This window comes from Sardina pilchardus, chromosome 20 (assembly GCF_963854185.1).
Source record: "Sardina pilchardus chromosome 20, fSarPil1.1, whole genome shotgun sequence".
NCBI classification, from domain to species: Eukaryota; Metazoa; Chordata; class Actinopteri; order Clupeiformes; family Clupeidae; genus Sardina; species Sardina pilchardus.
The window spans coordinates 29,060,186-29,075,460 of NC_085013.1; the positions used below are offsets into that span (position 1 = coordinate 29,060,186).

General features: G+C 48.7%; 1 protein-coding gene across 2 annotated transcripts in view; it reads left to right on the forward strand.

The window, feature by feature from the left end:
- Positions 1-15,275, forward strand: part of rcan3 (regulator of calcineurin 3) — a 77,341-nt gene extending 62,066 nt beyond the window's left edge. For both annotated transcript variants that reach the window (XM_062523673.1, XM_062523674.1), the window contains exons 2-4: positions 6,686-6,859; positions 8,380-8,551; positions 12,724-15,275. In XM_062523673.1, coding sequence (XP_062379657.1) covers positions 6,686-6,859; positions 8,380-8,551; positions 12,724-12,899 — 522 coding nt within the window. In that variant the 3' untranslated portion in view covers positions 12,900-15,275. The remainder of the gene's footprint in view (positions 1-6,685; positions 6,860-8,379; positions 8,552-12,723) is intronic.

A 15,275-nucleotide genomic window follows, 5' to 3' on the forward strand; every position in this document is an offset into this window, starting at 1 on the left:
CGCAGGTGCTCGGGCCCGCCATCGCCGCTTGCGGCTATATTTATTATTATTTTTCTTCTTCTTCTTCTTCTTCCGTCTTACCTGTTTTTTTTTTTACACCAACTTGGCATGCTCTAAAACTCTTGTAATTTGGCAGCCATTTGTAGAATTGCAATCGAAACTCAGAGACAGAGCTTTGGCCTAGGGTGTGGCTCAGGGACTCTATAGCGCCACCTAGCGCCGTTTCTGTTGTGGTTGACACATACATTCACGGAAATGAACCAAATTTGGTGGACATGTGTGTTGTATGAATCTGAACAAGTTTTACATTTAAACAATATAGTAAATCTTAGAAGAATTTGAGTTATGATTATGATTATGATTTTTGCACATCATGTATTTTGAAACACTTCTCCTAGACGGTTTATCGAAATCATGTCATATAAGCACTAAAATGATCTTGAGGGGTTGCCCGAGAGGAATTGCGACCAGATTTTTGAATTTCAAAAGTATATTGAAATGGCGAAGGTTTGAATTATGGCGTTTTATTAAGAAACAGGAAGTTGGTGTTATAGGCAGAAAAAAGGTTAGGAATTGTATGTAATTTGGCAGCTACATGTGGAATTGCTTCTGCTAGTCAGAGACAGGGCTCTGGCCTAAGGTGTGGCTTTGGGACTCTATAGCGCCACCTAGCAGCACGTTATCTGTTGTGGTTGACACAAACATTCACGAAAATGAACCAAATTTGGTGGACTTGTGTGTTATTGCTGTGGCTAGTCAGAGACAGAGCTTTGGCCTAGGGTGTGGCATAGGGACTCTATAGCGCCACCTAGCAGCACGTAATCTGTTGTGGTTGACACAAACATTCACGAAAATGAACTAAATTTGGTGGGCATGTGTGTTATTGCTATTGCTAGTCAGAGACAGAGCTCTAGCCAAGGGTGTGGCTTAGGGACTCTATAGCGCCACCTAGCATATAGGCTGTTGTAGTTGTCACATACATTCACGAAAATTAATCAAATGTGGTGGGCTTGTGTGTTATTGCTACCACTAGTCAGAGACAGAGCTCTGGCCTAGAGTGTGGCTTAGGGACTCTAGAGCGCCACCTAGCGCATTGTCTGTTGTGGTTGACACATACATTCACGAAAATGAACCAAATTTGGTGGGCATGTGTGTTATTTCTATTGCTAGTCAGAGACAGAGCTCTAGCCAAGGGTGTGGCTTAGGGACTCTATAGCGCCACCTAGCATATAGGCTGTTGTAGTTGTCACATACATTCACGAAAATTAATCAAATGTGGTGGGCTTGTGTGTTATTGCTACCACTAGTCAGAGACAGAGCTCTGGCCTAGAGTGTGGCTTAGGGACTCTAGAGCGCCACCTAGCGCATTGTCTGTTGTGGTTGACACATACATTCACGAAAATGAACCAAATTTGGTGGGCATGTGTGTTATTGCTATAGCTATTCAGAGACAGCGCTCTGGCCAAGGTTGTCTTAGGGACTGTATAGCGCCACCTAGTGCATTGTCTGTTGTGGTTGACACACGCATTCACGAAAATGAACCAAATTTGGTGGGCTTGTGCGTTATTGCTATCGATAGTCAGAGATAGAGCTCTGGCCTAGGGTGTGGCTTAGGGACTCTATAGCGCTACCTAGCATGTTGTCTGTTGTGGCTGACACATACATTCAGGAAACTTGACCGAATTTGGTGGGCATGTGTGTTGCTCATGCACATGCCCACCAACACGCACATGTTGCTTTGTTAGATTCCGAAATCTCACAGGTCTCCGCACCGCAGGTGCTCGGGCCCGCCATCGCCGCTTGCGGCTATATTGACCAGTGTTCTTACTGAACCCCATAATGACCAGTGTTCTTAGAACTCCATAATGACCAGTGTTCTAATGATTAGTGTTCTTACTGAACCCCATAATGACTAGTGTTCTAATGACCAGTGTTCTTACTGAACCCCATAATGACCAGTGTTCTAATGGCCAGTGTTCTTACTGAACCCCATAATGACCAGTGTTCTAATGGCCAGTGTTCTTACAGAACCCCATAATGACCAGTGTTCTAATGGCCAGTGTTCTTACAGAACCCCATAATGTTTAGTGCTTTTACTGTAAGTAGCCCACATTACTCCCTCAGTCATGTCCACATGCTGTGGGTGCTTTGATCAAAGTGCAGCAGAATCAGTGGGCCACAGAATTGCCTCTCCATCCGTAAACATGAAGGTCCATTGGTGACCTTTCTTGACACTTATATTGTGAGACACTGAACAACTGAATTTCACCAGGGGATGAACAAGACATCTATTTATCGATCAATCTGAGTGTCTGTCTGTCTGTCTATTTGTATGTCTATCTATCTATCTATCTATATGTTTGTGTCTATCTCTCTCTCTATCTATCTCTATCTATCTCTCTCTCTATCTCTCTCTCTCTCTCTCTATCTATCTCTCTATCTATCTATCTCTCTCTCTATCTATCTATCCCTCTATCTCCATGTTGGCTGGGGTTGTATACTGCATAATGGACAGTGGTGTTTGAGTATATGCTCTGTGCTGGCGGGTGCTGCAGGTTAGGGATGGCTTATCAGTCCTGCTCCATGGGAGGTCTGCACCGTGCACCTGGTTGCTCCCTCACACACCTGTGTGGCAGGTACACCTGTCCCTGGCAGACTGGGTTCAGAGTTACACAACAAATTGGCTCCCTCCCTCCCGCTAAGCTGTAATGAGTGTGAGGACAGAGATTACTCACCCACGGGGCACCCCTGCACCCTCTCAACCGCTCAGCACAACATCGTTATGGCCTCGGAGTGTGTGTGTGTGTGTGTGTGTGTTTCCCATTAGATTGGGAAACACACACACACATACACACATACACACACAGAGCTCAGGTCATCATGACTTTGCAAATGTTCCAGATGATGTGCGTTTGTGGTTCCTCTGGGTTAAGAGCCAAACAAACATGATGTGTGTGATGTGTTGTGTGTGTGTGTGTGTGTGTGGGGTGTTGCGTTGTGAAGCGCTGTGTGTGTGTGTGTGTGTGTGTGTGTGTGTGTGTGTGTGTGTGTGTGTGTGTGTGGTGTGTTGTGTTGTGAAGCGCTGTGTGTGTGTGGTGTGTTGTGTGTGTTGTGGAGCACTGAGCCATGTCTGCAGACTAAAGTCCCTTTCCCACATGAGCGAGACATCCGGATGTCAAACGGATATCAAACGGGTGGATATTAAACGGTGCAGATCAGCGGTCTTTAGGGACGTATGGCCTAATCCTACATGAACACACTGATCCTACTGCTGCCCAGGGAGGGCTGTGGCCTAGACCAGGGGAGAGGCACTCACACACACACACGTACACACACACACACACACACACACACACACACACACACACACACATACACTAGACCAGGGGAGAGACACTCAGAGAGCACATTACTGCAGCACAGGAGGCCAGTGGGTTAGAAACAGCACATGTTGCCAGATCTGCAGAATAGGGTTATAATCAGGACATGTTGCCAGATCTGCAGAATAGGGTTATAATCAGGACATGTTGCCAGATCTGCAGAATAGGGTTATAATCAGGACATGTTGCCAGATCTGCAGAATAGCGTTATAATCAGGACATTCTCAGTGTGGAAGTCTCCCTGGATCTGTAGAATAAGTCCCAGTGAACGGGTGAATATGGGTGGGTATGTGTGAACAGCATGTTGTACTGTGAGCCATCTGCTGTGGCTAAAGCTGTGAGATGATTCTACAGAGAGACGTCGTGACACCAGATCATTCGTATCGTGAGCAAACTCTCTCCATTTAGGTAAAGCAGCACATACACATACACATACACATACACATACACATACACATGCTCACATACACACACACACACACACACTCACTCATACACAGTGAGAGAATAGTGGCAAACCTTTTGCCAATTTTCAAGCATGTTTTACAGGCAACTAGAGCTGTTATCTGTTATCTGTTATCTGAGTCATGTAGTGAGTGACACCGTAGCTGTCATCTCTTGCTGTGGTGGTCGCACCATAGAGAGCGGAATCATGATGTCTGTTGGTGTGGTGGTCGCACCATAGAGAGCGGAATCATAATGTCTGTTGGTGTGGTGGTCGCACCATAGAGAGCAGAATCATAATGTCTGTTGCTGTGACTCCATAGAGAGCGGAATCATAATGTCTGTTGCTGTGGTGGTCGCACCATAGAGAGCGGAATCATAATGTCTGTTGCTGTGGTGGTCGCACCATAGAGAGCAGAATCATAATGTCTGTTGCTGTGGTGGTCGCACCATAGAGAGTAGAATCATAATGTCTGTTGCTGTGGTGGTCGCACCATAGAGAGCGGAATCATAATGTCTGTTGCTGTGACTCCATAGAGAGCAGAATCATAATGTCTGTTGGTGTAACTCCATAGAGAGCAGAATCATAATGTCTGTTGGTGTAACTCCATAGAGAGCGGAATCATAATGTCTGTTGCTGTGATGGTCGCACCATAGAGAGCGGAATCATGATGTCTGTTGCTGTGATGGTCGCACCATAGAGAGCGGAATCATGATGTCTGTTGGTGTGGTGGTCGCACCATAGAGAGCAGAATAATAATGGCCAGTAATCCTGATTGCTTCACTCCGTCCTGTGCCTGCTCCCTTGGAGACCCAGTTGGACGTGTGTGTGTGTGTGTGTGTGTGTGTGTGTGTGTGTGTGTGTGTGTGTGTGTGGAGTGAGGCCGTGATGTCTGTTCATGTGCGCTGACCATAGAGTGTAGGCTCCACGTGGACACTCGAGTTGGCCTGCTACAGACTGGACAGACACAGGCACGCTGAAACACACACACTCACACACTCACACACTCACACATACAGTACTCGTAGTGGCATGGCCACTCGAGTTGGCCCTCCATAGAATAAACTGATACTGATACACACACGCACACACACACACTCACACACTCATACACACACACAGACACTCACAGACACACACACACACACACACTCGTAGTGACATGGGCTCTCGAGTTGGCCCTCCACAATATAAACTGATACACACAACAACACACACACTCACACACACACACACACACTCGTAGTGGCATGGGCTCTCGAGTTGGCCCTCCACAGAATGAACAGAAGAGTCCGTGTGGGCAGTCGTGCGGTCGCACGACGGAAACGAGCGCGGTGATTGCTGCCGCTCGTGCGGTCACACCTGTGCCCAGGATGCCCTGCTGTGCTGGGTGAGCGCGGGCCGATAAGTGGCCCAGATGGCGCTGCCCAGTCGGAGGCTGGCACCGCGTTAGAATGGAGAGGGACGCCGGTAGAACCTGACCCGGTCACTCCGGTCCAGATCCGGGCCAGCGCCGGGCCGCCCCGGGCCCAGAGTCCGCTAGCTCCTGCGGGGCGGTTGAGGCGGGCAGTTGAGGCGGGGCAGTTGAGGCGGGCAGTTGAGGCGGGCAGTTGGAGTTTAAACTGGGCTTGGACCCCCGCACCAGCAGCCGGAGCTGCGCTGGACCATGTGGTCAGGAGTGAGCGCGCCCAGAGAGGTGTGTGTGGTCAGTTGTGAGCGTGCCCAGAGAGGTGTGTGTGTGTGTGTGTGTGTGGGTGTGGGTGTGGGTGTAAGAGACTCCATCTGTGGTCCACACACACCAAGAGAGCCACAGGACTCTAAGAATGTAGAATGAGAACGCTCATAGAATTAGAACACTGGCCGGGCCTGAGGAACCTCAACAGACACATTTGAAGGTCTGGAATTTCAGCTGTTTCATACAGAACAACGTAGTCTTGCCTGGTAAACAACAAGCTCTCTGGTAGTGAATATTCAATTGTCCCTTAACAATAGAGTCTGGGAGTTCTTCATTAGTAAATATGACACTCGTGTATTTGCAAGTGCATTTTATAGGCCAGAACTAACAGTGTTGTAGAGCTTGAATTCCCTTGGATTATTAGCATGCTGTGTGTGTGGCTGTGGCATGAGCAATGCTTCATTGTTCTAGCGGTTGATTGTGTGTTGTGTGTATGGAGAGGCTCAGTGTGTGTGTGTGTGTGTGTGCGTGTGTGTGCCTCTCAGTTTACAGCCAGAGTGCGCTATAAGCAAAACGAGGTCACATTGGTTATGGAGAGCGATGAACACACCTCACCCCCCCCCCCCCCACACACACACCCCCCCGTCCTGCCCTCACACTGAAAAATCGACTGACCGTCCTGGACATAATAACACAGGACCTCTGGCATCCAGCCAAGTGCGGTCACCCGCCATCATGGCTCTAAAGCAGGCCCTGTGACCTCATCATGGCTCTAAAGCAGGGACTGTGACCTGTGACCCGCCATCTTGGCTCTAAAGCAGGCCCTGTGACCCGCCATCTTGGCTCTAAAGCAGGGACTGTGACCCGCCATCTTGGCTCTAAAGCAGCAGCATCAACTCATGATCAAAGATCCAGAGCACGCTGGCCTACCCGCCTGGCTCAGAACAAGTGCCACTATCCCGCCATTTGGGCTCCAAAGTGGACCTAGCACGCCACCATTTCCTGGCCCTCTTTCTTCTCCGACTCTGTCCTCTAACGAGTGTGTTCTCCGGTTCTGTCTCCTAATGAGTGTGTTCTCTCTCTGTCCCCTTGCAAGTGTGTTCTCCGGTTCTGTCCCCTGATGAGTGTGTTCTCCGGTTCTGTCCCCTAACGAGTGTGTTCTCTCTCTCTCTGTGTCCTGCACAGGAGCGGTTCGAGGCTCTGTTCCGTATCTACGACGAGCAGACGTCGTTCCAGATGTTCAAGAGCTTCAGACGGGTCCGGATCAGCTTCAGCACCGCCGAGGCGGCCGCACGGGCCCGTATCGAGCTGCACGAGTCCGAGTTCAACGGATCCAAACTCAAGCTCTACTTCGCACAGGTGACCAGGGGAACACACACACACACACACACCTTTACTGATAAACACACACACACTGACTTTGCACCCGGAGGTGAGGGATGGTGACAGGCTTGATCAAACATTCAGATTCATTCATTATATTCAGCAGATGTTTCCATCCAGTGCCACAGCACACACAAGAAATGCTCCTGTCTGTTGCTAGCTCTAGTGCTAACAGCACACACACACACACACACACACACACACACACACACACACACACACACACAGAGCACACACAGAGCACACAGCACACACACGACCCACACACTGACACTACTACTGCACAAGAGACCTTAAGCAACTCTACTCTACTCATACAAAGAATGTTTTTGTTATAAGAGGTGATAATCTCTGGTAATCTGGTAAAAAAAAAGGTAATTGTTATAAAAACTGATTGTTATAAAAGGCAATTGATATAAAAGGTCATTGTTATAAAAGTGTATTGTTTAAACCAGTACAGTAGCTCCACAGATGATGCTAGCTCTAGTGCTAATACACACACACACACACACACACACACACACACAAGCACAAACACATACACGCACACACACACACACACACACACACACACACACACCACCATACCTAATATGAGCACAGTCCCTAAGGGTTGACACAGCAAGGCACAGCAAGGGGCAAACAAACACACACACACACACACACACACACACACACACACACACACACAAGCCCCTCTCCTGCTGAGTGCTGCACATATGTGTTTGTGTTTTCGCCCAGAGGGAAATCATCTTACTGAGCACTCTCTTCACATACACACACACCCACACACACACACACTCACCTCCTCCTGACCCACCAGCTTGGTCAGACTTCCCTAATCTGAGGTCATAAAGGTCCTGCTGCTCTCTAAGCTCAGAGGGACCATCTATACACTCAGCTACACACACACACACACACACACTCTCTCTCTCTCTCTCTCTCTCTCTCTCTCTCACCGCTGTGTGTATGCACTATCTGTACACTCATTGTAACACTGTGTGTGTGTGTGTGTGTGTGTGTGTGTGTGTGTGTGTGTGTGTGTGTGTGTGTGTGTGTGTGTGTGTGTGTGTGTGTGGTGTGTTTGATTGGTTTAGTTCAGGCACACATAAAGGAGGTAGTGGTGGGGCTCCCTGCAGGGGAGTTGTCATAGGAAATGGCCACTGCTCCAAATGCATGTGTTCATTCATGAGTCTTCTGTTCACATGAGGAATAACACTGACACTAAACTACTACTGCACAAGAGACCTTAGGCAACTCTACTCTACTCATACAAAGAATGTTTTTGTTATAAGAGGTGATAATCTGACTAAAAGGTAATTCTAAAAAACGATTGTTATAAAAGGCAATTGATATAGGTAATTGTTGTAAAAGGCAATTGATATAAAAGGTCATTGTTATAAAAGTTTGTTGTTTAAACCAGTAGCCACAGATGATGCTAACATGCCGTGTGTGTGCGTGTGTGTGCGTGTGTGTGCGTGCGTGTGTGTCCACAGGTGCAGAACTCAGGTGAGGAGGTGGACAAGTCGTTCCTGGCGCCCCCCCAGCCTGTGAAGCAGTTCCTGATCTCCCCCCCGGCCTCCCCCCCCGTGGGCTGGGCTCAGAGCGAGGACGCCACGCCCGTCATCAACTACGACCTGCTCTGCGCCGTCGCCAAACTGGGCCCAGGTGAGATGGAGGGAGGGAGAGAGGGAGGGAGGGAGAGAGAGAGAGAGAGAGAGAGAGAGAGAGAGAGAGAAATAATACACCCAAGATGTGTACCTACACACACTTACACACACATGCACATAATCAAGATCATAACACTCCCAAGACCTAGCCTGCATGGCTAGCGCCTATACCACTTCTCAAATGAGGCGTGGGTTGGCAACCAAACGTTCATTTTCTCGTATTTGAAAAAAGGCCCAGATCCGTGCATTGGGCGCCACGGATGTCTATCAAATGCGTCTGTGCGTAGCTCCCCATCGTCTTGCTTTCCCCCCTGTTCTGTGATTGGTCCCCTATCTCAGACAAAAATGAGGGCGGTAGTGTCCAGACAAGGCAGCATGGGAGCACCCAGGCTATACCCAAGACCACAAAGGGATTGATCCGTTTCTAGAAGCCTGTTTCGTCTTAAAGAAAGCTTTTTGTGCTCTTTTCATTTGATATGGAGTTGATCTGATGTTCTACTCCGGCCCATGCCGCTCAGCAAGACCTCCAGCTCTCAGTGATCTGATTGGTCTATAGTACGTCCCATGGCAGGTGTGGCATAGCTCTCAGTGATCTGATTGGCAGGCGTGGCATAGCTCTCAGTGATTTGATTGGCAGGCGTGGCGTAGCTCTCAGTGATCTGATTGGTCAGCCGTGGCGTGCTGTATGGTGTGATCTGATTGGTCAGGCGTGGCATAGCTCCCAGTGATCTGATTGGTCAGGCGTGGCATAGCTCTCAGTGATCTGATTGGTCAGGCGTGGCATAGCTCTCAGTGATCTGATTGGTCAGGCGTGGCGGGCTCCATGGTGTGCCACTCACTCAGTGTTTCTCTCCGCTACATGAGATTTCATCAGAATCCTGTTCTGTATTCCGCCGCAGCACGCCATGGCACGCCGCCCCCCTTCAGCCCTGTTGGTGGAGAGTGAGTCCTCAAGCATACTAATAGCAGCGGATCAGCGTCCTACTCACAGCCCTGTTATGCTCAAACAAGCCCAGCACTGCAGCCTGATGCATACCAATGCACTCCTAATGCACTCCCAATATATACCCAGTATATGCCCAATGCTGGCCCAATATATACCCAGTATATGCCCAATGCTGGCCCAATATATACCCAGTATATGCCCAAAGCTGGCCCAATGCTGGCCCAATGCAGGCCCAATGCAGGGCTATGGGCTGTACTGCAACCCAGTGATGAGTGTGTGTGTGTGTGTGAATGAGCTGAGCTGAACTGTGGGAGTGTGCAGTCGTACTGATGATGGTGTAACTGCGCCCTCTGCTGGATTGGCTTCCTCACTGCAGCCTCATCTCAGACCCACATTCACCTGCCTGCACAGCCTCTCTACTGGTCTCTATGGCAACACTCACTCGCACTCTTCAGAGTGTGTATGTGTTTGTGGGAAGAATTAAAATATGAGTGTGTGTGTGTGTGTGTGTAAGCACAAGGGGCCTCTAGAATCTAGGGGCATGTATGAGATTAGTAGTCAAACTTTCATGATGAATTTTCTGTAATGTTTGTGTATATAGGTCACATGTAATTTGTACATCTGAGTGTTTTGGTTGAGCTGATGTAATAGGCCTGCTTCTCTTTGAAGCCCCATTAGCGATGCTATGTGATTAGCGATGCTATCTGCCACGCTCTAATGTGGCCGAGCTCTTCTGAGCACATCACACGCACATCCCGCATCTAACCGCCAAATGGGAGCAGAGCGGCGGAGCGGCGCACAGCTTTTAAGCTGTAATCTGTTGGCTGCTCTGTCCTGAGTCATGCTAAGATTGCTACATGCTAAGGGTGCTCTGGCCTAGTCATGCTAAGATTGCTACATGCTAAGGGTGCTGCTGCCGCTCTGGCCTGAGTCATGCTAAGATTGCTACATGCTAAGGGTGCTCTGGCCTGAGTCATGCTAAGAGTGCTACATGCTAAGGGTGCTCTGGCCTGAGTCATGCTAAGAGTGCTACATGCTAAGGGTGCTCTGGCCTGAGTCATGCTAAGAGTGCTACATGCTAAGGGTGCTCTGGCCTGAGTCATGCTAAGATTGCTACATGCTAAGGGTGCTCTGGCCTGAGTCATGCTAAGAGTGCTACATGCTAAGGGTGCTCCCGCTCTGGCCTGAGTCATGCTAAGAGTGCTACATGCTAAGGGTGCTCCCGCTCTGGCCTGAGTCATGCTAAGAGTGCTACATGCTAAGGGTGCTCCCGCTCTGGCCTGAGTCATGCTAAGAGCGCTACTGAGTCATGCTAAGAGTGTTACTGCTGAGTCTCGTTAAGATTGTTCTCCTCTGGTCTGAGTCATGCTAAGATTGCTACATGCTAAGAGTGCTACTACTCTGGCCTGAGTCATGCTAAGAGTGTTACTGCTGAGTCTTGTTAAGATTGTTCTCCTCTGGCCTGAGTCATGCTAAGAGCGCTACTCATGCTAAAGGTGCTACTACTCTGGCCTGAGACATGCTAAGAGCGCTACTCATGCTAAAGGTGCTACTACTCTGGCCTGAGTCATGCTAAGAGTGTTATACTGCGTTCATGCGGCTCGGAACCTCGGAGGACCCGCCTTTAAAAAGTCCCGACCTCCGAAGAAAGTGTGTTCATGAGATCAGTTTGGAAAATAAATACAGGAAACGCATAAATACGTTATTACAACTGCTTAGTATGGTTGAGCAAGAAGGAAATTGTCTTGGGCGAGTGTTTCTGTCTGTGTTGTTAATTTAGTGACAAATTACCTTGCCTATTCGTAATGACAGTGAAATTCACCTCTTGTGTTGTTGCAAGGGAGGCCGTCGTGGTTGGAGAATATGATAGTGACGTCAAGTCGGACACCTCGGGGCACAAAACTTCCGCACGAGTCTCCGAGCAAAAAATCCAACCCGACCTAGCGTTCATGTCATTTTTCTGCTATCGGAGGTCAGAAATTTCCGAAGGTCCGATGTGCATGAACGCACTATTACTGCTGAGTCTCGTTAAGATTGTTCTCCTCTGGCCTGAGTCATGTTAAGAGGGCTGTTAGCTTCTGTGGTGTCAGGCCTTTTACATGAGACTCAGCATGGCACGGCACGGTACGCACTGCAGAGATAACACTTGCTGAGAGAGAGAGAGTCTGTCTGTAGTCAACTTGTCTCAGGGAACACACACAGACACACACGCGCCTGCACACGTACACACCTGCACACACACACACACACATGCATACACATTCACCAAACTCTAAACGGAGCCAGATAAAAGAAATTGATTTGGAGGAACCAGGCCAACAGAGAGACTTGTCTACTCCTGCGGGAGTGACTCGTGATGCAGCCATCGTCTCTAACTACCCGTGCTGCAGTTCTGAACAGCATCTAATGGCCAAGGCTGGGTGAGAGCGTCTGAGTCACCAGGCTGACTAGATGAGACAGAGAGAGAGAGAGAGAGAGAGAGAGAGAGAGACAGGGAGGAGAGATAAGGACGAGAAGAAGAACTCAGCTGATGATGAGTGACGCTAGTACCAGTTTCAGCGTTCCTCTGTGTGCTGCTACTCACAGGGCTACTGCTGTCTGGGGCTTTTAGGCAAGCCCCTCCATTGGGCGGCCATATTGTGAGCGCTGTGTCTCCTCTTTAGAAAGTCTCTGATCTGTGTGAGGAGGTGGAGGAGAGTTTGGTGTGTGTGCTGTCTGGGTCTGTGTGAAGGAGGTGGAGGTGTGTGTGTGCCGTTGTGGAGGGAGCTGTGTCATCCTGCAGGCTTAGCAGGGTTATTTCTGTCCGAGTGACAGTCTTTGCTCTCTTAAGACAGAGACCTTTTCAGATTAACGGCTAAGCTATCGGAACGAGAGAAACGTGCCGTGCTCATCACATGAGACTGACTGACAGGAACGCCAGGACAGGACTCTCTCTCTCTCTCTCTGGGCTCTAGAACACTGAATTCCTCATTGGTTGGCATTTTGCCAGCACTTTTTATTTGCTGGTGGCATCAGATTGTTTGTGGAGCTGAACACCTTTTTGTAGTCAGTCAGTCAGTTGTCCATCTTGGGCCTTTTGTAGTTGGTCAGTTGTCAATATTGGGCCTTTTGTACTTAGTCAGTTGTCCATGTTGGGCCCTCTTGTGTCTGTTGTCTTCTCTTTTGATCTGACACTGAAGTGTGACTCCCCCCCCCCCCCCTGTTTGTGTCCGTCTCTCCGCCAGGTGACAAGTACGAGCTGCATGCGGGCACTGAGTCCACGCCCAGCGTGGTGGTGCACGTGTGCGACAGCGACGCCGAGAACGAGAACGAGAACGAGAACGAGGACAACGAGGCTCGGCCCAAGATGAAGATCGTCCAGACCCGACGCCCCGAGGGGCCCCCCAAAGTCTTCAACTAAACGCCCCGAAGCGTCCACCCTGCGAAGTGTCCACCCTCTGATCTCTCTCTGTCTCTCTCCTGCACTCAGAGAAAGACACCCTTCATTTCAGTTTAAAACAACAACAACAACAACAACAAACTTTTTAAAAAAAAAGAAGCATACAAACAAAACTAACGAACGAACGAACGAACGTGCGAGTGAACTGCGGGGTGATGTTTGTCGAACGGACGGACGTGCGACTGGGCTGCGGGGTGATGTTTGTCAAAGGGACGGACTTGCGACTGGGCTGACGGACGGAGGTGACCTCCAGCTGGATGGGCTTTCACTGGCTCTCATCACACACTGGCCCATGGGACCGTCCATGAACCCCCCCACGCACCCCCCCACAGGGGCCCCCCTCCTGTCCTGCCCATCTAGCGTAGTCTCTGTATTGCAGTCCATCCGTAGCGGTAGACAGGGCTAGAGTTAGCTAAGTCCTCCATCTGCACTTAAGAGAGCTGCTCGCTTAAGACAGACGTCACCAATGCTCGAAACCATTCGGTTTGTTGTTTTCCTTATTTTGGTTTTCTTTCTTTTTTGATAATTGTTATTATGACTTGTACTACTACTCTTACTATAAGTATCTGTTGGTCATGCTTTTGTCTCTCATATCAGCTCTCCTCATGTGATTGCACAGCGAGGCCAGACGGCTGCCTGAACTCATGCTTCTGTATGTGGGTCTTTATGTAGAATACTTACAGACAAAACAAATAAAAAACAAGTTCACACAGAAGAAGTGACAGACTAGCGATATGATACAGGCCGCCACTGGTGTACCCTAACGGAGCTTCGGAGCTTTTGAGCTTTGTGAGATCTGGGGTTAGGGAGACGGGGTTCTTTTTTAAGAAAAAAAAAAAAAAAACGAAGGGCGTTTGTTTACCGATCTAGATGTGTATTCTTACCATGTATTTGATACCACAAACATTTTTGCATGCTAACTAGCGTAGCGTAGTCAGGAGCTCGAGAGTTTTTTACTGATCACCACTTACAGGGATCTGGAGAGATCTGGAGGTTTCTGGAGAGATCTGGAGGTTTCTGGCGCTTGATGTTCATATCAGAGGGCTGAGCCTGATGGGCATGGAAGGATCGCATGCAGTTGAGCGTGGCTCTGGTGTAGCTCTCGAGTGAACGGTAGCACTGTGGCGAGCGGCGCTCACTGGCTGGGTTTGAGCTCTACGTGGGCGTGAGCAGACCGCTGAAGTTTGTGGTTATTTAAAGTTAAAAATATAATGCAAAAAAGTGTGTTTATTCTGAACTTTTTTTTACACTTATTATTCTAATGGTTCTGATTCCTACTCTTCTCCCTGTGTTCCTCCTGGATGCTCGGGGGTTTTTGTGACTGGCTTGCTTACAGTGTGTTTTCTGTGTGCTGCTTCTGGTTGTCTTGCACTGAAACTCACTTGGTCGTTTCTGGCTTGCTTTTGTTTTTACTTTTGCTTTGTTGTTTTGTTTATATTTGCGTTTTTGTTCTGCTTATTCTCTCTCCGTTGTGGGCCTGCTGGCTGCTGGCTGTTTTCCCTGCTGTAGTTAGTTCAGATAGTCCATTAGTTAGTAGAATGGCTGCTGTAGCTAGTCTAAATAGCGTGCTAGTTAGTAGAATGGCTGCGGTAGCTAGTCCAGATAGCGTGCTAGTTAGTAGAATGGCTGCGGTAGCTAGTCAAGATAGCGTGCTAGTTAGTAGAATGGCTGCGGTAGCTAGTCAAGATAGCGTGCTAGTTAGTAGAACGGCTGCGGTAGCTAGTCCAGATAGCGTGCTAGTTAGTAGAACGGCTGCGGTAGCTAGTCCAGATAGCGTGCTAGTTAGTAGAACGGCTGCGGTAGCCAGTGGAGATGCAACCCTTTACCACATCATTCGCTTTGTGTGATAAACCTTTCAAACTTATTTCAGCTCCAAACCAGTACCTCCATCACACACACACACACACACACACACCCATTACACACTTATGTTCACAGTAACCAAGGAACAAAAAGGGACAGCCTATTTACCAGAATAAGGCTTTTTTTTTATCTTGTTTTTATTTTACAATCTCACTATGAACACATTTAAGTGATGGTTGATTGTTGAAGTTTGATTACTATTGGGTCTACTCACTGTAGATACAAACACCCCATTCAAAGATCAGCCTTTACTGATAATAAGTACTTCATAGTCCAGGCCCATATAAAATGTGCTATGATAAGTTCATAGGCCCATATAATATGTGCGATGAGAGGCCCAGCTCAGCCCCACCATGACCGATTGGCGTAGTAGCACGTTTGAGTCAACTCCCATTCAACTCCCTCTTAACCAGCCTTTGATAAACGAGTTGGACAAGAAGCCAAACTGTGTTGGGGGGGCGGGGGTGGGGTGGG